General features: G+C 32.5%; 2 protein-coding genes, 1 non-coding gene and 1 pseudogene across 3 annotated transcripts; 2 read left to right on the plus strand and 2 right to left on the minus strand.

Annotated features, from left to right (window-relative positions):
• Positions 1-1,820: 1,820 nt before the first annotated feature.
• LOC123904852 lies at positions 1,821-3,940 on the plus strand (annotated as a pseudogene).
• A 415-nt stretch (positions 3,941-4,355) lies between these two features.
• LOC123904853 (early nodulin-like protein 1) lies at positions 4,356-6,842 on the minus strand. The gene is made up of 2 exons (XM_045954459.1): positions 6,816-6,842; positions 4,356-4,727 (listed from the first exon to the last, which is right to left on the minus strand). The coding sequence occupies exons 1-2, from the start codon at positions 6,840-6,842 to the stop codon at positions 4,356-4,358; spliced, it is 399 nt and encodes a 132-aa protein (XP_045810415.1).
• Positions 6,843-10,461: 3,619 nt separating this feature from the next.
• Positions 10,462-23,569, plus strand: LOC123907067 (cysteine-rich receptor-like protein kinase 25). Its single transcript, XM_045957158.1, has 8 exons — positions 10,462-10,987; positions 19,207-20,308; positions 21,414-21,551; positions 21,652-21,773; positions 21,875-22,085; positions 22,234-22,471; positions 22,565-22,715; positions 22,815-23,569. The coding sequence occupies exons 1-8, from the start codon at positions 10,547-10,549 to the stop codon at positions 23,148-23,150; spliced, it is 2,739 nt and encodes a 912-aa protein (XP_045813114.1). The 5' UTR covers positions 10,462-10,546; the 3' UTR covers positions 23,151-23,569.
• On the minus strand, positions 13,543-13,649 carry LOC123911994. The gene has a single exon (XR_006810849.1). It is a non-coding gene; the product is annotated as a small nucleolar RNA R71 (small nucleolar RNA).
• Positions 23,570-23,829: the final 260 nt, after the last annotated feature.

The following is a 23,829-nucleotide window of genomic DNA, read 5'->3' on the forward strand; positions in this document are numbered from 1 at the left end:
GATAAAATATTAGTTAGATTTATAGATCTGTTATGTTAGTTATTCAACAAATTTAAAAAATAATATCATGAAATGTAAGGGTTGGTATTTGAAAAAGCTCGTCATCCTATTCCTTAATGTTGACTTAGTTGGCTGAGAATACAATGTCTAAAGATAAAAAATTCACTCCCTATATGTTAAAGTATCAAAGAAAAAAGCAAAAGTGGTAGTGGAACAATTTTTTTTGCCGAACTTTACTTACTTAACGGCCGAACTTTGAACTACTAGGGTCTCTTTCCCTTAGGAATCAGAGGATTATAAACAAAATAAAAAAAGAACTTAGCTGTAATAGTTTCACATTTTACAAAGTAGCTCCATATTTTAAAAAAAAAATCCCTAACATAAATCTTTAAATTTTTTCGAAACAAATTCCTTATACAAAAGTACCCTAATTTGTTCGACTACAAAAAAATTTGACATATGGTGACGGACACAATCCGTAGGCAAGGGTCTAAAATTCATGGGTATAGGTTCTAAAACCTATACCATACCGACGGAGGATATTTAGTTCCGTGGACTTTAAATCACTATACCCACATATATTCGCCGTCACAATAGCCTATAGCCACAAAATTTTTATCCGTTCATCAAAGTCTTAAAGCTATATACCTAAGGTCATAACCACCTATTAAACTGCTTTACCTGCCCCAATTTCCTTTGGTATAGATTTGACACCAATGTTCTTTGTACAAATAATTTTATTTTAAATTATGCAGCAAAACAAAAGATAAATTCAATTGTATTGAAATATTAATGAGTGTTATATGTCTCAATAAAATAAAAAACTAGTCTTACATGCAAATCAAACCACTATTTCTCTTGGACACTATATTTGTAATATTCACTATCTAGTCTATCTAATGTCATTATATCAAGTATACTTCAGTCAATATAGAAAATTAAGCAAACAATGATTTAATACTACATCTAGGCATGAATACTTTGCCTTTTTATATACATAAAGTTAAGACTTAAGACACTTTAATTTGATACATTTATTTAAACGTGTAAAAAAAATATAGCTATGTCGACAAGAATACTTTGCCTTTTTATTTTTTATTTTATTTTGTGCATACGATTTTCGTAGAATTTGAGTGGGGTATCGATGCTTCCCTTATGTTATGTATGTGTCCAATACATTTTGATAGACTTTTAGGTTTGGCCTTTAGTCCTTATTTCTTCATATGACAAGCTTTTTCTAGGCGGATGCTAGCGTGGGTGTGAGGAACATATCTCTCACTGGTGAGAGAGTATTTTCACCGGCTATCATAGGTTTTTCCTGTTTTTTTTTTTTTTAAGTAATTATTAATTATTAATTGAGAATTGAGAATATAATATTTTAATTATTATTATTAACAAAAACAAATACTTTCTCACCTAACAAATCCTTCCATCTTCTTCCTTCCCTGTAAATCGCAGGATCTAACAAGTTGGTGTGGACGAGGAAATTGAATTGGCTAAACAAGTTGACAAACCCTTCTTTACCTCAAATTTTCAAATCCTTCCATTGTAGCAAATCAACATTCATACTTTCATTGTAGCAAATCAAACGAGCAAAGACAACTGGTTTGGATCGATCGAGAAGCAGAGCAAAGTGAAGACAACGGAAGGTTCTTTGAGGTAAGTTTATCCGGCTTAATTATTTCCCTTAAATCCTTCATTTTTTGTCGACTATTCACGCTAGAATCCGCCTCAAATTCATAAAGATTTTCATAGATATGTTTATGAAATAGGGATGGTTAAACATTTGCTATGTCTGTTAAATATGTAGGCTTTGAGTCATGGAGGGTAGACCAAACAGTCAAAATCCATTGTTCGTGAACGTAGCTTCAGGGGAAGTAAGTGAATGTTGCTATTATGTTTTAATTTTTTAAATTTTGATAGTATTTTAAATAGTAACATTCAATCAAAATTTTAAAATTTTCTTGTCATATAACTACATATTATTTGGAGAATTGTTTATATAAAAAATTTGGATTTTATTTTTGTTAACGACTAAATTGTCCGGTAAAAAATTTGTGAGGATCAAAATGAGTCTTCACTCTAAAATTTATATGCAATGACCCTTTAAAACTTACATTGTTGGAATTCTCAAATACAATTTTATGCACAATCTGGTTTACTCAATTTTGCCCACCAAGTGTTTGCTGAAATGTGTGAGCAATGTGTTCTCTCTCGCAGTTTTTGGTAGGTTGTGTGTTTCAATTGTGCGAGTTAGGTAAATATACAGTTCATGGATTGGAAATTTTATAGTTATCTCCTAAACTGTTGATTATCTATGCAGATGTTGTTAGAGAGTTGTTGAACAAGTGGCCAGATCTTACTCAAATGATCGATGAGAATGGGAATTCTGCATTGCATCATGCTTGTAATAAAGGACACAGAGAGATTGTATGGATACTACTAACACGCGATTCAAATCTTTCTTTACAATACAACAACAATGGTTATACACCATTGCATCTTGCAGTGATGAATGGGAAAGTCTCAATCCTCAACGATTTTGTATCGGGAAGTGCTGCATCGTTTCACTATACCACAAGAGAAGAAGAGACAGTATTTCATTTAGCTGTGAGATATGGATGCTATGATGCTTTGGTTTTCTTGGTGCAGGTTGCAAATGGTACAAACTTATTGCACTGCCAAGATAGATATGGCAACACTGTCTTACATCTAGCAGTTTCAGGCGGTCGCCATAAGGTAAGAAATTGATGTGAGTTTTGAATATTGGAACCAAATTTTGGTACATATTATCCTTCAATATTATTCTATTCAATAGTTAAGGATTATTTTTCATCACAGTTTTATAATCATTGTAGATGACAGATTTCTTGATCAACAAGACAAAGCTGGATATCAATATTAGGAATAGTGAAGGGATCACAGCACTTGACATTCTTGATCAGGCTATGGACAGCATAGAAAATAGGTACCTACAAGCAACATTCATCCGAGCTGGTGCTAAGAGAAGCCTCCAATCTTCCTCCTTTTCACTTGAACTAGACAAGACCAAAGTGAGAGGTTTGAGAATGGAACCTATAATCCATATTACTTCTCACCGACTAATTTAGTGAAACACAAGCATCATAATAACAAAGAAAAAACGGAAAATATGAACCATACTAAGAGGAAAAACTATCATGAGATGCACAAAGAGGCAATACTAAATGCAAGAAACACTATTGTATTAGTGGCTGTTTTGATTGCAACTGTAACTTTTGCTGCTGGTATTAGTCCACCTGGTGGTGTGTACCAAGAAGGACCAATGAGAGGCAAATCAATGGTTGGTAAAACATCAGCTTTTAAGGTATTTGCAATAAGCAATAACATAGCACTTTTCACCTCATTATCTATAGTTATTGTTCTTGTTAGTGTCATTCCATTTAGAAGAAAACCACAAACAATACTATTGATCATTGCTCACAAGGTTATGTGGGTCGCTGTTGCGTTTATGGCAACTGGTTATGTTGCAGCTACATGGGTGATTTTGCCACATAATCAAGGGATGCAATGGCTAACTGTTGTGTTAATAGCACTTGGTGGTGGCTCTTTAGGTACAATTTTCATTGGTCTTAGCGTGATGCTTGTTGAACATTGGCTTAGGAAATCTAAGTGGAGAAAGAAAAGAAAGGAAAGTGGGGATGGAAATGCAGATTCAGATAAGGAAAGTGAAAATTCAGATTTTCAAAGCTCTTATCTACAAGGTTACCATTCATATTGATTCATTTGTTGGCTCCTAAGATGAAAATATTATGTACTATGTGTAGAAAATTATTTGTACATTAAATATCACTTCTTCAAGAATGTTAACTATGTATATTCCAAAATATTTTCTAAAACTGTTTCATACAGCAGAATCAGGCAGAAAAAGTTATAGCACGGTAACATCGGAAATTCTAAACCACTATCTTCATATCTTATCGCGATGTTTATCGAATCTTATCAATTTGTTTTAACTGGAAAGAGATTATATCAGTGACAACAATATTTAGGAAGTTAGTTTTATCTTTTCCTAGTCATCAAATGCATTTGCTGTTTATGATTAAGTATAAACAATGAATACTGATTCGTGGTAGGAACGCCTAATATATGAACTAATGCAATGATTCAACCCATAAGCCAACGGTTATAAAAGAGAAAGTCAAGATTTGAACATAAATAGTAGTTCAATACAATACAAAAACCATAATGAAATCAAATGATACTAGACTAGTAGAAATGGGAAAAAATTCAAATGGTAATAATGCCTAAACAACTCAAATTTCAGAAGAATCGATGAAAGAAAAACAACTAGTTAAACACCATAACAAGACATTTTAGAGTGCTAACATCATCACAATTCCAAATGTGATCAAAGTAGACAGAAAACTTGAAGCAAGCACCATGGTGGAAGATGAAGTAGCCTGATCCACGGAATCAGAAGAATAAGGTGAATCCGAAGGAGCCATGATCGGTGATGAACCTTCAGGCGGAACTGCAATGGTGGTAGGTGGAGATGCTGGAATTGAATGCGGCGCCATAACTTCAACGAGCAATTTTTGGCCATGGTTGCAATGATCATCAGTTCCACTTATGAAATAGAAAGGTCCTGATCTGTCAAGATTAAAAGTGCTCTTTCCATTGGTGAAAGTAGTTATTGGTGCACTTGTGTCACAGTTGAAGTAATCAAATTTCTCCACACTAAGAACCTAAAAAATTGTCGTAAAAATAAAATTGGTTTTTTCTTAACCCTTACAATTACAATAATAAAGGTGCATCAAGTTTTGAAATTAATACAGTTTCTTTATATATATTTTGATTTTAAAAACTTAGAGTGTGTTTGGATGAGGGATTCTAGAAATTCAAGGGATTTTAAATACTAAGCAATTCAATTGATTCAATTGAATTCCCTTGATTTTCAAATTCTAGTGTTTGGATAAAGTGTTGAAATTCCATCAATTGTAAAATTCTTTGTTTGGGTAATGTAATTGAATTTCCTTCATTTAATTTTATTTATTTTAATAAAATCGATCCTAAACCCAAAAATTGGCCGAAAAACCGAAAAATCGGTCAAAAACCATAAATCGGCTGAAAACCTAAATTCGACTATAAATCCTAAAATCGGCCGAAAAACCTAAAATCGGCCGAAAACCATAAAATCGGCCGATAATCCGAAAAAATTGAGTTTTTTGGGTTTAGGGACGATTTTAGATTCTTCGGCCGATTTTTTGGATGTTGGCCGATTTTGGGTTTTCGGTCGATTTTTGGTTTTTCGGCCGATTTTTTGGGTTTTCGGCCGATTTTAGGATTTATAGTCGATTTTAGGTTTTTTTGCCGATTTTTCGGGTTTCCGGCCGATTTTAGGGTTTATAGTCGATTTTTTGGATTTTGGCTGATTTTAGGTTTTCAGCCGATTTTTTGGGTTTTCGGTCGATTTTTGGTTTTTCGGCCGATTTTTTGGGTTTTCGGCCGATTTTAGGGTTTATAGTTGATTTTTTAATTTTGGCCGATTTTAGGTTTTTTTTGCCGATTTTTCGGGTTTCCGGCCGATTTTAGGGTTTATAGTCGATTTTTTGGATTTTGGCTGATTTTAGGTTTTCAGCCGATTTTTTGGGTTTTCGGTCGATTTTTGGTTTTTCGGCCGATTTTTTGGGTTTTCGGCCGATTTTAGGATTTATAGTCGATTTTTTAATTTTGGCCGATTTTAGGTTTTTTTTGCCGATTTTTCGGGTTTCCGGCCGATTTTAGGGTTTATAGTCAATTTTTTCGATTTTGGCCGATTTTAGGTTTTCGGCCGATTTTTTGGGTTTTCGGTCGATTTTTGGTTTTTCGGCCTATTTTTTGGATTTTCAGCCGATTTTAGGGTTTATTGACGATTTTTTAAATTTTGTAATTTTTAAAATTTTTAAATTTTTTAAATTTTTAAAATTTTTAAATTTTATAAAAGAAAAGAAAAATTAAAAAAAAAACCTACTAAACACTGTAGCAACAATTTCCCTGTAAATCATCCACACCATTCATTGTATTTCCAACACATCTAGTGGTGGAAAATTAGTCTTCACCAGTGGGAGACATCATCCACTTACCCACACTAGAATCCCCCCTTTTTCTAACCCTTATTTTGGGCTAACATTTTTCGGTTGACCCGCATGCTTTAGTCGTTGACTTGCTTCCATCAAGCAATCTAATCTAACAAGGACCTCTAAACAATTTTTTTGACCAAGGACCTCTGAAAAATTGTCTACTAGTAAACTCTAGAATATCATTTTTATTTAAAAAATTAATTTTATAACAATAAAAAAATTTAGAATAAAGAGAAAATTTTATTAAAAATAATAATGCTTGTCTTTAAACTAGTTAATTTTAGTTTCCCACTTTAATCTATAATTTTGAATAAATTTCAACTATGAGCAGCACTTTAAATATATTAAAATTTTATAAAAGACTAGGGAATCAGACAAAAATTCCTGACCAATAAAAGGAAAAATCAAAATATTGACATAGATAAAACAGACAACTTCAAAAGATAAGAAGCCTAAAAAAAAAGGCAAGAAAATCTAAATCTAGAGCAAAACACCAACACAACACGTGCACAATACAGCGAACTCGCACACAAATCGAATTGCAAAAAAAAGATGATGTGTGAGCTCACTACAACGATTCATAAACTGACAACTCATTGCGAATCACAACAAACAAAAACGATCATTTCTAACTAAGTGTGTGAACAAGGACCAACATCAGCCCACCAACAAACCACGGTGGAACCAAATTCCGGTCGGCAGCAAACTAAATACCCAAACCCGAATCCGAGTGATATCCATTTAGTCATTCATAATTATAGCTTCATCTATTTGTTTAGATTGGTAATCAAGTACATCACTTACATTTATTACTTAGTTTAAATTTCATCTTCAAAATAATCATTTTAAAATATTACATTAACATAAGGAATTACTAGGTTATTACATTCCAAGAATTCCAATGACCAAAGCAAACGAAATCAGGCATTTGAATTGGGATTATTTGAAGTCACAATCAGGGGAGGAGCCATTATTGGATAGCTGGCGGGACCAAGATTGAGAGAGGAGTTGATGGGATTCCTCAAATTCAAGCAAGCATGCAAAAATTGTGATTGATTTTCTGTGTTTGTACTGTGAAAGTTTTGTGGAATATATTTTTATGCAAGAGAATAATTTCAATTCTATTATTTTGAATACTCAAATTCTCTTATATCATTATTTTTATTCATCAATAGATCTTTATATATACAGTTAAATTATAATACATATTATTTCTAAATTATATTTTCAAAAAAGAAATAAATCCTAAATCATTTTAAACAAAAATATAAATCTTAAATCCTAATTATATCTTATTTTAAATATAAATCTAAAATATATTTTGATCTAAAGTTTTCAAAAGATATTGGCAAAATTACAGCAAAGTCCTTTATCTTATTTATTTGTAACATTTTGGTCTTTATTTTTTTATTTTTCCATATAGATTCGTTATCTTATTTATTTGTAACACTTTGAACTTTTATCTTTTTATTTTTCCATATAGATTCATTATCTTATTTATTTATAACACATTGGTCCTTTATCTTTTCTTTTTTTCATATAGGTCATTTATCTTTTATAACACGCACACATTGCTTAAGTAATAGGATTATTAGAATTTGTGAGGCATATACTCACCCACAAAAACTAGCTTTGAGAGTTGAGGTTTGCACTGCATTTATAAAGACTATCTTTACCATATCTCTAGCCAATGTGAAACTTCTAACAAGGATTGTTTATTACATTCAACGTATAAAAATGTACTGTATTCAGGTTATTTTTTTATGGAAAATGTTATTTCAATATATATATATTTGCAAACAAAAATACGACAAATATATGTATTTGTGCACTTTTTAATTTTTATAATATTTTTTGCATGTTTCGAAAATTGTGCATAGAGTAAAGCATAATATGATATTGTATTTTTATTATTGAAAATGTTTTTGAATAACACAACTGTTTTTTTTGTATACCTCTTCAAATAATGGTCAAACTGATTTGTTAGGGAAAAATTTGATAAAATTCGTAAGACCTTTCGTTAGCCTTGTAGCTTTATATGGTGATGGCATGATGGGTGGTTGATTTAGTTCTGGTAGTGGCTGATTTCTTTTTTGCTTTTGCATGGTAGCTTTAATTTTCTTTAATAAAAATTTCCTTTGCTTTTTTAAAAAAATAATAGGCACTCACCTTTGTCATAAAGTAATCGGCATAAATTTTCAACCAAATTTAAAAGTTAATTACTTTGTTACTTTGAGTGGGTATGTTTTTTCTGATGCAACCCAATTATATAAACTAGTCCCACACTCGTGCGATGCACGGGTATTATGCGGTATTTTATATTGTAATGTTGAAAAATCATTCGTTTAAATTGAATCAATAAGTATTATGAAAATTATAATAATAATAATAATATCAACAACAACAAAATAATAATAATAAAAAAATGATGTAAATATAAGATAGATATTAAAGATGTGTTTATACATTTCGAAAAGATTATAATGAATCTTATTGCATCTACCAAAATAAGTTGGTAATCCATAAATTGTCATGTCGCTATGAAAACGGTTTGTGGTCATACTCATACACTGTGCATTTGATTAGCAATATCTTTAACTCATTCTTCAAAATAACTATGGAAATGATAACATATAATTGACCCGGGAAAACAATCGATGTTGAAACATAAGTTTTTATTTATATTATAAATCTCATTGGAGAATTCTGAGTTGGATAAACTACTTCATTATCTCTTACAAAAAAACTACTGTATTATCGAATTTGACATTTATATTAATTTGAAACTTATTGGAGCAAAGATAAACCAACTTAACTCATACTCAAATATCGAATATGATAAAAATCATACAGGGCATAACAACCATTAGTAAAATTTATTTTATCTATTTTTTTTTACTAACATTAGAAAGTAGTCCTGACAATCGACCAACTCCTTATATTTATAAAGATTGGGCAAAAAATTATTAGCAAAAACATTAACTTTTTTGAAAAAAAAAAAAGACAATAAAATACACAAAATAATAAAATGAACAAAAAAATTTAAAATGAATAATAACCCAAAATAATAATAATAATAATAATAATAATAATAATAATAATAATAATAATAATAATAATAATAATAATAATAATAATAATAATAACAATTAGTACCCCACATTAAATGGATGTAAGTGGATGATGTGGCTAAATGAAAGGTTTTCATTGGTTTGTGGATTAGGGTTTAGATAGGCAATTCCACAACTATCTAGGATTTATATATATAGATGTATAGATTTTTATGTTTCTTCTTTTGCAAACCAATTATAGGTCAGTTTGTTATAGATTTTTTTAAAATAGATTCTTGTAGTGTTAGATAATTTTGAGTAAAAAAAATTTACAAAGAAATTTTTTATAAAAGTTTCAAATGAAAATTTGGTTTGAATAGTTATTCTTAAAATTTTATTTTAGGTATTTGATTATTTTGTTGAAACTTTTTTTGGATATCAAAAAATCATTTAATTTTGAAGCTATTTCAAATAGATTTTCATAAACACCATTTTTGAAATACAACTTTTTCAAAAAATTGTAATTTTGACTATGTTTTGATCTTCAATAATGTGTGTTTATGTTATATGATGTCAAAATTAATGTTTCAATTTAGAAAAAACGAATATAAAAAAACTTGTAATATTTTGAAAAACGATTTAGGAAAATCTATTTTAAAAAATACAAAGAAAAAATCTATTTTTTTAAGGCTGAAACAAACCCTATATAAATGTATAGATTTTCATGAAGGAAGAATGTTTATTTGTCGATGGTCACAAATGTGGGGGAACTAGAAAAAAAAATTAGGTTGAGCAGCAAAAAATTTATATAGTATAATTTTTTAATTTTGTAAAAGTATAAAGGGCATTTTAGTAATTTTCAATTTTTTGGGGGTGGCCATGACCCACCCTAGCCACCCCCTAGTTCCGTCTCTGGTCACAATTCCACGCATTTACATATCAGCATGTTGGTGAATATTAGATCAAGATCAGCAACACTAATTGCCTTACTTGGTAGAACCGTACTACTGTTATTATCCCCAAAACCACCACATCGTATACAACCTTATTTATACCATTCCAACCCGGAGTAAGTAGGTGGTGGCTCCGTTACACAGTTGTTGGGGCGATAGATAAGGCACATGCACATTTTGGGTGAATCAATATTGTCATTTAATTTTAATAATTATCTAGACTGTTCGACCTCAATAAACAACCACTGATATAGCGACATTGTGAACGCATGATATATTGCCAAAAATTGGCCTAATAAGCCAAGTCTCATGAACTTGTCAATTAACTATTCTTTCTTGACTTACATGGTACAAAACTTACATCAACATTGACTTGCTTGCACTAATCTCTCTAATATTAAAACATCCATGGTAGTGAGTGCTCTCAAAAATCAACAAATCTATGGCTAATTTCCATAAAATTCTCCACCTCTTCACCATACTTATCTTCCTCAATACTTTCAAATCTACCAATTCATGGGATGACCCTTTTTTCCTATACCAATATTGCTCAAGCAACACAACATCAGCCAATACTTCCTTCCAATTCGACCTCACCACCCTCCTCTCTTCCTTATCATCATTTGCCACAAAAACCAACACAAAATTCTACAACACAACATTCATAGGGAACAACCCTTCTGACACAATCTATGGCATGTTCTTATGTAGAAGTGATGTTCCATCTCAACTATGTCAACAATGTATAGTCAATGCAACACAAAAACTTTCCTCACAATGTTCTTTGTCTAAAGAAGGTGTTGTTTGGTATAATGAATGTATGGTTTGGTATTCAACATCATTTATTTTCTCAACTATTGCAAGAACTTCACCTAGTTTTTACCTTTTTGATACACCTAAAAATATGTTATTTATTTAGTTAATTTACTATTATATTTTATATGTTTTTATTTCGATTTCGAAGTTTTACTATATAATTAGTTACTTATTTCTCGTATTTTAAATAAACAGATAAAAAGTGCACGAGTTGAAGAAAGGAGCGAAAACAGACTAAAAAGGAGCAAGAATGGACAAAAAGGGCCACACAAGTGCAGCCCATAAGGACCACACCTGCATGGCCCAACATACAAGTTACACGTGTGCACCACCCCCTCAAAATACTTGTGCTGCCCAGCACAAGCTTAATTGTTAAGAAAAAAAGAAAAGAAATGGGCCTCGCCCAATAGCTGTTGCCGCCACATGTCTTGGAGAAAAGCAAAATCATCCTAATGGCCATCAATGATCAAACGGTGCAGATTGCACCCGAGCAAAAGTCCCACATCGCTCAAGTATTTTGTTTTGTCTAAGTTGTAATAGTATAAATAGGTCCTTTTTCCATTCATTCAGGGAGACCAACAGATAACACTTGACTTGGAGAATTGAGAACTAGGCTTAGTACCACAAGGTTTTCTTCTCTAAAGTCGAGAGTTTAGTATTATTTTATTCTCCGTTGAGAATAAAATAAGTTTTTTTTATTTTCCTACCGTTACGCTGTCGGAATCCGTACTCGAGATTTCTTTTTAATTCAGGTTCTTATTTTATTTTATGGTCTTATTTATTTCTTGTCTTTATTTTATTGCTTTTATTTTATGCTTTTAATTTCTGTTTTTATTTTTATTATGTCTATTTATTTATTTGCTTATTTTATTTTTATGTCTTTATTTTTAGTTATGTCTAGCTAAATTTAGCGTTGCTAGGATGTGTAGTTAGTAGCTAATAGGGGTTCGGTAGTTAATTCGCGCTTAATAGTTTTCAACCACCAGTTTTAAATAAATACGTTTTCAAATAATTCGTCACGAGAGTGAGGATTGATTTAAAGGCATTAAACCAACATTGACGAGAGTTGAGGTTTAGGGTCGGATAGTTAAAACTGACCGTTAGTTCTAAGTCCGCGAGAGCTATTTAGGATTAATGAGTTTTATATTGATTTTCAAAGGTACTTATATAGGTAAGTGAGCGCGTGAGAGCTGAGCATTTATTTTATCTAAGTATAACGCTAGTCAAGATTTGCGAGAGCTGAGATTAGTGTTTTTAAATTAAATATAATTCTTGAAAACTGACAACGGTTTTATTTTCTTAAGCAGTTTTTAATTAAGCGTTGATTATAATTCGTCACGAGAGTGAGAATTAATTAAAGTAAAAATCAATAGAGCGAGAGCGTGAGATTTCTACTAGATAGTAAAAACTGAACATTAAATCTAATTCGCAACGAGAGTTGGGATTAGAATTAATTAAATTATATTGTTTTTCAAAGAGTATTTTATTAGCGGGTGTGAGGACGAGAGTTAAGCACCACCTTTATAATTTATAATACTATCTGAATTGTATTTTTAAAACAATATAGTTTCGAAAATTTAATTGTTTACACCACTAAAATCTAGAAGTAATGCAACTACTTTGTAAAGTATTTTATTAATTTCATGATGAGAGTTGTGAGAGCTGGAAGTGAGAACGGCTTTCGCCTGGAGCATCGATTTTATTAAAATACGACAATCAGATGTGGTAGTAATTTTGTCTAGCGCGAACTAAGTATTGAACCCTCTGAAGCAACTAATAGCACGTCCTAGCAATATTTTATTTACATATTAAAAATCTAAAAAAATATTTATTTCTCTTATTTTAGTTATTCAATTAATCATAACCCTTTAAATGATTAGCCTTAGATTTACAAAGCAACACTAGAATACGGTAGGTCGATTATTGGTCCTTTGGGTTCGATATCTTTTAAAACTACACGACACGACTGTATACTTGCAGTCACGTTGTCGCACACGATCAAGTTTTTGGCGCCGTTGCCGGGGACCAATTTAGTCGATATCGTAACTCCAGTGTTACACCGTAGAGACTAAGGCAATTTAATTTTATTTTTTATTTTACCCCGATTAGTTCGTTTGTTGCATGCCAAGCACTCGCTCTAGAGGCGAAAGATTGGTGCAACTAGTTAGCGAACCCGAACGTCTTTTAAGACGTAGAAATTTAGAAAATCAATTAGAGATTCCTCTTCCCGATTTAGTTATGGCTGAAGCCCAACAAGAACGACCACTAAGGTCCTACGCTATTCCTTCGCAAGAAGAACCGCACAATAGCATCGCTGCCCCCGCTATTGAAGCAAATAACTTTGAGCTTAAACCTTCATTGTTGTCGGCCGTACAACAAAACCAATTCTCCGGAAACCCCACGGACGACCCCAATTTACATTTGTCCATATTTTTGCAATACGCAGATACCGTGAAGACAAATGGTGTCAGTCCCGAAGCTATAAGACTTCGCTTATTCCCATTCTCGTTAAGAGATAAAGCTAGAGCCTGGCTCCAGTCTCTACCATCCAACTCAGTCGCAACATGGGACGAGTTGAAGAAAGTCTTTTTAGCAAGATATTTCCCGTCTAGCAAGACTGCTATGCTAAGAGCCCAAATCAATGGATTTAGACAAAGAGACAATGAGTCTCTCTTCGAAGCATGGGAAAGATATAAAGAAATGATTAGGATATGTCCTCATCATGGGCTCGAAAATTGGCTAATTATCCCCACCTTTTACAATGGTCTCTTGTATAATACAAGAATGACAATAGACGCCGCAGCTGGTGGCGCACCTATGGATAAACCATACAACCAAGCCTATCAGCTTATCGAGAGCATGGCTCAGAACCATTATCAGTGGGGAAACGAGAGAACAACAGTAGAGAAACCTCAAACGAAAGGTGGAATGTACGAAATCAGCAACATGGACCACATCAACGCTAAGTTAGATGCCTTAACTCAAAAGATAGAGAGTCTAACCAATGCACCCAAAGCCACCGTGGCTGCAATAATACAAAATTGTGAGTTGTGCGGAACTCAAGGTCATGCTATCGCTGAATGTCGACTTCTAACCGAAGCTCCCACCGACCAAGTGAATTACACTCAAGGGAACTCTTACAACCAAAACCAGAGAAATCACCCGTACCTTTCGTACAATAGCAACAACGCTTTATATGCACCTAGCCAAGCACCTACTCCTTCGCCACCAGGATTCCAAAAACCTGCTCAAAATGCTCCTATGAAGTCAAACCTTGAATTGATGATGGAGAACTTCATAGCCCTACAAACTCAAACTAACAAGAAATTCCTAAATCAAAACATACACACTAATGAGCAAATTAAGCAATTAACAAGCAGGCTAGAACTCTTGACCACTCACAATAAGATGTTAGAAACACAAATCGCACAAGTGGCACAACAACAAGCATCTACCTCTGCTCCTGCAGGCATATTTCCTGGCCAGCCTCAGCCAAACCCTAGGGGACATGTGAATGCTGTTATATTACGAAGTGGGACACAATATGATGGACCAGCTGATCCTAGAACTAAAAATCCTGCCATGCAACCCAATTCCAATAAGACAACCGAGAAGGAGAGTGAACCAAAAGAAAAGGAGGATAGTGGAGAGGAAACCAAAGAGAAAGAGAAACCTTACGCTCCTCCCCCACCATATAAACCACCCATCCCGTATCCTCAAAGATTAGTACAATCCAAAAACGTAGGGCAGTTTAAGAAATTTGTAGAGCTTCTACAAAAACTAAACATCACAATACCTTTTACGGAAGCTATCACACAAATGCCCTCATATGCTAAGTTCCTTAAAGATATCTTGACTAATAAGAAAAAGATCAAGGATGATGAGACCGTCATGCTCACTGCCGAGTGTAGCGCCATATTACAAAACGCAATGCCCCCTAAGTTAAAAGACCCAGGAAGTTTCTCCATACCCTGTGTCATTGGAAAGTACGTAATAGATAGAGCCCTATGTGATCTAGGAGCCAGTATCAGTTTAATGCCCGTAGCCTTATGTGAAAAACTTAAGTTAGGAGAATTGAGACCAACTAAAATGTCAATACAATTCGCTGACCGTTCTGTCAAATACCCCCTAGGTATACTAGAAAACGTGCCAGTACGTATAGGTCAATTCTTTATCCCAACTGATTTTATAGTCATGGACATTAGGGAAGATTCCAATACACCCATAATCTTAGGAAGGCCATTCTTAGCAACCGCCGGTGCCATAATAGATGTGAAAAAAGGAAAGCTCACCTTTGAAGTAGGTGAAGAAAAAGTTGAATTTATCTTAACACAATTCATGAACGCATCAGCCATTGAAGATAGTTGCTATATGTTAGACGTCGTCAAAGAATGTAGAAAAGAGATGGAGAAAGATAAAACCAAAAATTCTGAAATTCTAAAAACTCCCATCCCTCCGACTCATAAAAATGGTAATGACGACCTAGCTAAATGTTTAAAGAAAAGCTCTTGCTATAGACTCGACATAGCTGAAACAAATGTCGATAACACACCCTTCAAACGAGTACCTCCCGACATACTAAAAGCCCACCCAGAAAGTAATATCTTCCAAAATAAAACATCTATGTTTGCCTCCAAGAAAAAGAAAAGAAAAAGGAAAACACCTATGAGATGGTTTGACATGTTCAAATGGAGACCTAAGGATGTTGGGCATAATTTTAAGAACGTGAGTTTGGAAGAGGCACCATACTAATTTAAAGGGTTAAGAAGTCGAGCTAACCGACGTTAAACAAAGCGCTGCATGGGAGGCAACCCATGAGTTTTCTTTAATTCTTGTTTAATTTTTGCTTTCTTTTATTTTTGATTTTTTTTTTTTTTTTTTTTTTAAGACTATCTCTAATGATCCTGTGACTAATAGAGCTTCCACGCACATTTCTCCAAATGTTGCTGCTGGTGGGGGTGCAAGCATTGTTCCACCTGCACACACTACACATTTTTCTAACACTTTTGCAGGTAGTTCCTCCTCATCAAGGCAAAGCACTATCGATGATGTACTCCATGAGATACGCGCCCAAAATGCACTAAATCAAGAGCGCGATGGATTATTTTATGCCATGCATCAACAACAAGAGGAGATGATGGAACAAATGACATTCATGCAAGCCCAACAAAACCAAATTCTTCAAAACGAACACGAGATGCAGGGCTATTATCATAGATGGGAGAGCTCAGAAGAGCACCGTCAACAACAGCTCGACAATGTCATACAAGAGCTAGGCAGTTTGAGGCTTCAGTTCAACAATTTCCAAAATTATCAACAACCTCCCCCATGATCTATCACAGGTTTTACGCTCCAATTCTGCTCTTGAGTCGCAACAGTGAGGACACTGTTGGATTTAAGTTTAGGGGAGTATTCTACTATCTCTATTTACTTTTAATTTTTAGTTATTTGAATTTTTATTTCCTTTCGCATAATAAAAAAAAATTGAATTTATAGTATATTCTCTGGTTTTTCTAAATTTTTCCTTTTCTTGAGCCAAATTAAAATTTTTTTCCAAAGACTTAGGATAATAGCTCACTTAGAAAGTATATAGGTTAAGAAAAGACGAGAGGCTAAGTTAAGGAAATTAGGGAATTTTACAACAAAATCGGTATTTTTCCAACACCCAGAAGTCTCCCTAGTATAGATATCAATTTGAATAACCATTGTGCCAAAATCTCTTGATTTAAATTGGTGGAATCCTTTAGTAGTTTATCTATCCAGTCGGACACCATCTATAAAGTCACACATTAAGTAGGTTTGTCGATGAATATAAGCGAATCATCTAATCAAATTCTTAAGGTCATACTGTGGTAATACGGTTAAACCTTAAAGAAAAAAATAATATGAGGTCATACTGTGGTAATACGGTTAAACCTTGAAAAAAAAAAAAAATATTTATATGATTGCTAATACAAAAATTTGTATCATCAAGTTATTTGCGAGTTGAAAAAGATTAACAAAGACGCTAACCGGCTTTCTTACCATGTGTGTGACATAGATAAAGGGTCTTAATGTGACTGTCTAGAATGAAAAAGGATGAAACAAAGGAGAAGATTTAGATTTTAGTACAACGGCATGATCCAAATTCGATATGTATAAGAGGGAGAACTTTGTGTGTCGTTGAAATACCCTTCTTGATTGTATAAAGAACCTAACTAATTAATCTTAGCCGATTTGAATTTCTGACCACGTATGAGTACTTGTGATGTTATTTTCCTCTAAGTCTGTGTGTGTGAATTGCTTCGCATTTCAAATGTTTTCTATATGCAAGCTAAATTGCTTGAGGACAAGCAATGGTTCAAGTTTAGAGGAGTTTGATACACCTAAAAATATGCTATTTATTTAGTTAATTTACTATTATATTTTATATGTTTTTATTTCGATTTCGAAGTTTTACTATATAATTAGTTACTTATTTCTCGTATTTTAAATAAACAGATAAAAAGTGCACGAGTTGAAGAAAGGAGCGAAAACAGACTAAAAAGGAGCAAGAATGGACAAAAAGGGCCACACAAGTGCAGCCCATAAGGACCACACCTGCATGGCCCAACATACAAGTTACACGTGTGCACCACCCCCTCAAAATACTTGTGCTGCCCAGCACAAGCTTAATTGTTAAGAAAAAAAGAAAAGAAATGGGCCTCGCCCAATAGCTGTTGCCGCCACATGTCTTGGAGAAAAGCAAAATCATCCTAATGGCCATCAATGATCAAACGGTGCAGATTGCACCCGAGCAAAAGTCCCACATCGCTCAAGTATTTTGTTTTGTCTAAGTTGTAATAGTATAAATAGGTCCTTTTTCCATTCATTCAGGGAGACCAACAGATAACACTTGACTTGGAGAATTGAGAACTAGGCTTAGTACCACAAGGTTTTCTTCTCTAAAGTCGAGAGTTTAGTATTATTTTATTCTCCGTTGAGAATAAAATAAGTTTTTTTTATTTTCCTACCGTTACGCTGTCGGAATCCGTACTCGAGATTTCTTTTTAATTCAGGTTCTTATTTTATTTTATGGTCTTATTTATTTCTTGTCTTTATTTTATTGCTTTTATTTTATGCTTTTAATTTCTGTTTTTATTTTTATTATGTCTATTTATTTATTTGCTTATTTTATTTTTATGTCTTTATTTTTAGTTATGTCTAGCTAAATTTAGCGTTGCTAGGATGTGTAGTTAGTAGCTAATAGGGGTTCGGTAGTTAATTCGCGCTTAATAGTTTTCAACCACCAGTTTTAAATAAATACGTTTTCAAATAATTCGTCACGAGAGTGAGGATTGATTTAAAGGCATTAAACCAACATTGACGAGAGTTGAGGTTTAGGGTCGGATAGTTAAAACTGACCGTTAGTTCTAAGTCCGCGAGAGCTATTTAGGATTAATGAGTTTTATATTGATTTTCAAAGGTACTTATATAGGTAAGTGAGCGCGTGAGAGCTGAGCATTTATTTTATCTAAGTATAACGCTAGTCAAGATTTGCGAGAGCTGAGATTAGTGTTTTTAAATTAAATATAATTCTTGAAAACTGACAACGGTTTTATTTTCTTAAGCAGTTTTTAATTAAGCGTTGATTATAATTCGTCACGAGAGTGAGAATTAATTAAAGTAAAAATCAATAGAGCGAGAGCGTGAGATTTCTACTAGATAGTAAAAACTGAACATTAAATCTAATTCGCAACGAGAGTTGGGATTAGAATTAATTAAATTATATTGTTTTTCAAAGAGTATTTTATTAGCGGGTGTGAGGACGAGAGTTAAGCACCACCTTTATAATTTATAATACTATCTGAATTGTATTTTTAAAACAATATAGTTTCGAAAATTTAATTGTTTACACCACTAAAATCTAGAAGTAATGCAACTACTTTGTAAAGTATTTTATTAATTTCATGATGAGAGTTGTGAGAGCTGGAAGTGAGAACGGCTTTCGCCTGGAGCATCGATTTTATTAAAATACGACAATCAGATGTGGTAGTAATTTTGTCTAGCGCGAACTAAGTATTGAACCCTCTGAAGCAACTAATAGCACGTCCTAGCAATATTTTATTTACATATTAAAAATCTAAAAAAATATTTATTTCTCTTATTTTAGTTATTCAATTAATCATAACCCTTTAAATGATTAGCCTTAGATTTACAAAGCAACACTAGAATACGGTAGGTCGATTATTGGTCCTTTGGGTTCGATATCTTTTAAAACTACACGACACGACTGTATACTTGCAGTCACGTTGTCGCACACGATCACTTTTGAACACTGACAAAGTTTCAGACACAAAAAGTTTCATGAGTTTATTGTTTTCTACAATGAACAAATCAGCTGATGAAGCTTCTTTTGGTGATGACAAAAAATTTGCAACAAATGAAAAAACTATATCAAAATTTCAAACCCTTTATTGTTTAACTCAATGTACACCAAATTTATCACCACATGAATGTAGAATTTGTCTAAGTGGATTAATAAATCAACTTCCAATGTGTTGTGAAGGTAGAGTTGGAGGAAGAGTTCTTAATCCAAGTTGTAATATTAGGTATGAATTTTACCCTTTTTATCTCAAATCTATTGGTTCATCAAATCCTTCATCACAACAAATTCTACTTCCACAAACAAAAAATTCATATGATGATTCAATGTTTTTAGAACAACCTTTTTACCTTTCACACAATTGTTCAAGTAACAAAAACTTTACTTTTAGCAACACTTTCAAAGTTCATCTCACAACCCTTTTTTCTTACTTATCTTCTAATGCCACCAAAAGTCTATTTCATAAAGTTGATGTGGCAAATTCAACTTTTGGACTCTTCATGTGTCGTGGTGATGTTTCTTTTTCCATATGTGAATTATGTGTGAAAAATGCAACACAAAGAATAACCAAAGAGTGTGACAATTTTCAAGAGGGTATAATTTGGTATAATCAATGTATGATTAGATATTCAAATTATAATTTCTTCTCTTTAGTGGACAAAAATCATGTGTATTATGAGATGAATGTTACTAGTGATTCTAGTCCTAACAAGGAGAAAAATTTGTTCAATTTTGTAATATCAACTACTTTATCAAATGTGGCAATTGTGGCTGGTGATAGTGATGAGAGATATGGGACAAAATCATTGAAATTGAATGATTTACAAACACTTTATACACTTGGTCAATGTACACAAGATTTAACAAGTGATGATTGCAAAGGTTGTTTAGGAGATGTTATTGGAAATGGAATTCCTTGGCCTTATTTGGGAAGTGTTGGTGGAAGAGTTTTATATCCTAGCTGCAATTTGAGGTTTGAATTGTTTCAATTTTATAAGGACAGTGATAATGTTACCACACCAAGAATTAGTCATTCTTCATCAGGTAAAGTCTTCATATTCTATAATTCAAAATAGGCTTAACTACATATTTGGTCCTTTACGTTTATTTTCGGTTTCAATTTGGTCCCTTACGTTTAAAAGGTCTCAATTTGGTCCCTTACGTTTAGTTTAGGTTTCAAGTTAGTCATTTCCGTCAATTTTGTCAAATGTGGCAGCCAATTTGCATATGCGGACTGACACGTGGCACTTGGACACACTGACACGTGTACAGTTCAAACAGTGTTAGTGACAAAACTAACGGAAAGGACTAACTTGAAATCTAAAATAAACGTAAGGGACCAAATTGATACTTTTTAAACGTAAGAGACCAAATTGAAACCTAAAATAAACGTAAAGGACCAAATGTGTAGTTAAGCCTTCAAAATACATCCCTACAAGTATTAATTCAAAATGTTCTGTTTTATATATTTGTTTTAAATGAACTTATGGTCACTCTATTTTAACTAAAATAGGTTACTGATCCCCACTTTAATTTCTATCAAAATCTGAGATTATAGTCCCCATTTTCACAATTTTCAACATTTTTCCCCACAATATATTTATTGGTTTATTGTTTAGGCAAATGCTAACTATAAGAGTATAAATTAAGAAAATTTTTCTTGAAAGTTATATAATCAAACATGTCAAAAGGTTTAATTTTGGTTTTCTCAACCCATACCTTTTCTTTTTTTTTTTAGTTTCTTAACCGGTGCTTCTGATGCACTAGTTAACAAGAACCAATTTTTTATAAAACTTAATGGTGTGAATTGCTAGGAAAAATTCTTCATAAATTATAATATGCTATAAATGATTGGTAGAGTCTGATACGCCAATATAGTTTAAATGTTTTTTGTTTTCTTACGGTGATGATGCATTCTTTTACTATTTTTAGGATTTGGTTCTCATATTTTAAAATTTGATCGTATTGGTCCTCTATTATATTTCTTAACTAAAATATTGGTGATGTTATAAATTTATGACTTGGTATATGATATAATTATGGGAAAAGATAAAATAATATTTTTTTAAAAACCTATTAAAGCATTTTGTAACATATGAACTATTACTACTCCATTTGAATGAGATGTGTTGATTAATGTTCTATGCAGAAAAAAGAAGAAATGGGCCACGAACAATTGCCTTGATTGTTGTGCTCACAATTGTTCCAGTGATACTCTTCTTTGTTGGATGCTATTTGCTAAAGAGAAAATCAAGAAAGAGTTTTAGGTCTATGCTTAGAGAAAATTGTATGTGTTATATAAACAAGGAAAAAATATCTATCAAACCCTTTCTTTCAAAGCTTAATGCTTTAAAACTTGGTTTAACATTGTAATATTTTTTATCTAGTTGGTCAAGAAAGTGCAACTTTAGAGCCATTGCAATTTGACTTAGCTGTAATTGAAGCAGCAACCAACAAATTTTCAAATGAAAATTTCATTGGCAAAGGTGGATTTGGAGAAGTTTACAAGGTTGGTAATTGTGGAAAATTTTATTTTTTAGCTTTACATTTTTTCATGTGTAAAAAAAAAAAGCTTTACATTTTTCCATAAATATTGAAATTCTATTTTAGGGCATACTTTTGGATGGACGGCAAATAGCGGTAAAAAGACTCTCAAAAAGTTCTACGCAAGGTGCAAAAGAGTTCAAGAATGAAGTTTTGTTGATCGCTAAACTTCAACATCGAAATCTAGTCACATTCATTGGTTTTTGCCTCGAAGAACAAGAAAAAATCCTTATTTATGAATATGTGCCAAACAAGGGCCTTGATCAATTTTTATTTGGTTAGAAACTTAATTACATTAAACTCCTTAGTATTTATCTTTTTTTTTTTATGCATTTTTTTTATCTATTTCAATATTTGGTTTGGTTCGATTGATTACATAATATTTTTCATATATTCTTACACTTCTCACTTGAATATATTTGCAGACTTTAAACGTTCAAAGATTTTAAGTTGGTTGGAACGTTACAATATTATAAGAGGAATTGCTCATGGAATTCTCTATCTACATGAACATTCTCGGCTTAAAGTTATTCATCGTGACCTCAAACCTAGTAATATTTTATTGGATGAAGACATGATTCCAAAAATATCAGATTTTGGTCTTGCAAGAATTGTTGAATTAAACCAAGACAAAGGAAGTACCAATAGAATTGTCGGCACATTGTAAGTTTATATTATTATCGATATTTGTTGTTTTCCTTTCATCAAAACTAAGCTCATCATGTCCATTTTTTTTCTTTTAATTTTCTTTTATAGAGGTTATATGTCTCCAGAATATGCAATGCTCGGACAATTTTCAGAGAAATCTGACGTTTATAGTTTTGGAGTCATGGTTTTAGAAATTATTACTGGAAAGAAGAATGTAAGGTCTTATGAATCACTTGTTGGTGATAGCTTCTTGAGTTATGTGAGTAATATATACATCTAGAAATTTGTTTCCTTTCCATTAATGATTAAAATGCAAAGTGGTAACAAAATGTATATTAATTTTTCCAATTTGTTATAGGTTTGGAGACAATGGAGGGATAAAGTACCATTAAGCATATTAGACTCAAACATCAAAGGAACTTATTCTGAATTTGAAGTCATTAAATGCATTCAAATTGGTTTATTATGTGTTCAACAGTTCCCTGATGCAAGGCCAACAATGGTAACAATTGTTTCATATCTTAACAATGATTTCATTGAATTGCCAACTCCTCAAGAACCTGCATTTTTGTTCCATGATCAAATGGGTGGTGCAAAAGGGATTCCACAAGATTCAAGTTCTAGTCAATCTATAAATAGTTGCACACCTTTAACTACCAATGACTTGTCTATAACTGAATTTCTTCCTCGCTAGTTTTTTTTTTGTCACACTGGTGGAAAAAACACTTTTGTTGAAGGGTTTTCACATCGGTGGACTGAATACCTGATGGAAAAGGTTAATGTGTAGTACATTTCACATCGGCTTTGCATTGAGGGATGTTTTAATTGAATAATATAATAATGTCATTGGAAACTATAATGTGCAAATCAAAGAATTATAGAGCACAAAACATGTGAAGTGTAAAGTGATTTCCCTTGCTTCAATCAATGATCTAGCAAAGTATTTATAAAAGTATATGTAGTTTTCATCATAAACTAAGTTATGCCTTACATAGGATAGAGTTACTTACATGACAAGTAACTCATTCTAACTAATTTCCTATAAATTAAGATATGAAGTAACTAAATCTAACTACTTCAACTGTCATATTATGAGTCTCTTCAATGGATGAGATTGGATTAGCTTTACTTGAATGTAACTTAGCTAAGATCTCACAAGTTGGAGTTTGGGATATGTTGTCCATGTCCAACTTGGACATATGAAAGGAGAAAAATTTAGCCAATTGAGTTTTGGTAGCCGCTTCTGATTAGAAACAACTCCAACCCTCTGACGCAAAGGAGGATGATCGAAATTCAGAAGAAAAAAAAATAGCAACACCACCAACCACCAGTTTCTATGATTTTGGTGAACTATAAGCGAACTTATAATTTGG

The sequence above is a fragment of the Trifolium pratense genome, linkage group LG2 (assembly GCF_020283565.1).
Source record: "Trifolium pratense cultivar HEN17-A07 linkage group LG2, ARS_RC_1.1, whole genome shotgun sequence".
NCBI lineage: Eukaryota > Viridiplantae > Streptophyta > Magnoliopsida > Fabales > Fabaceae > Trifolium > Trifolium pratense.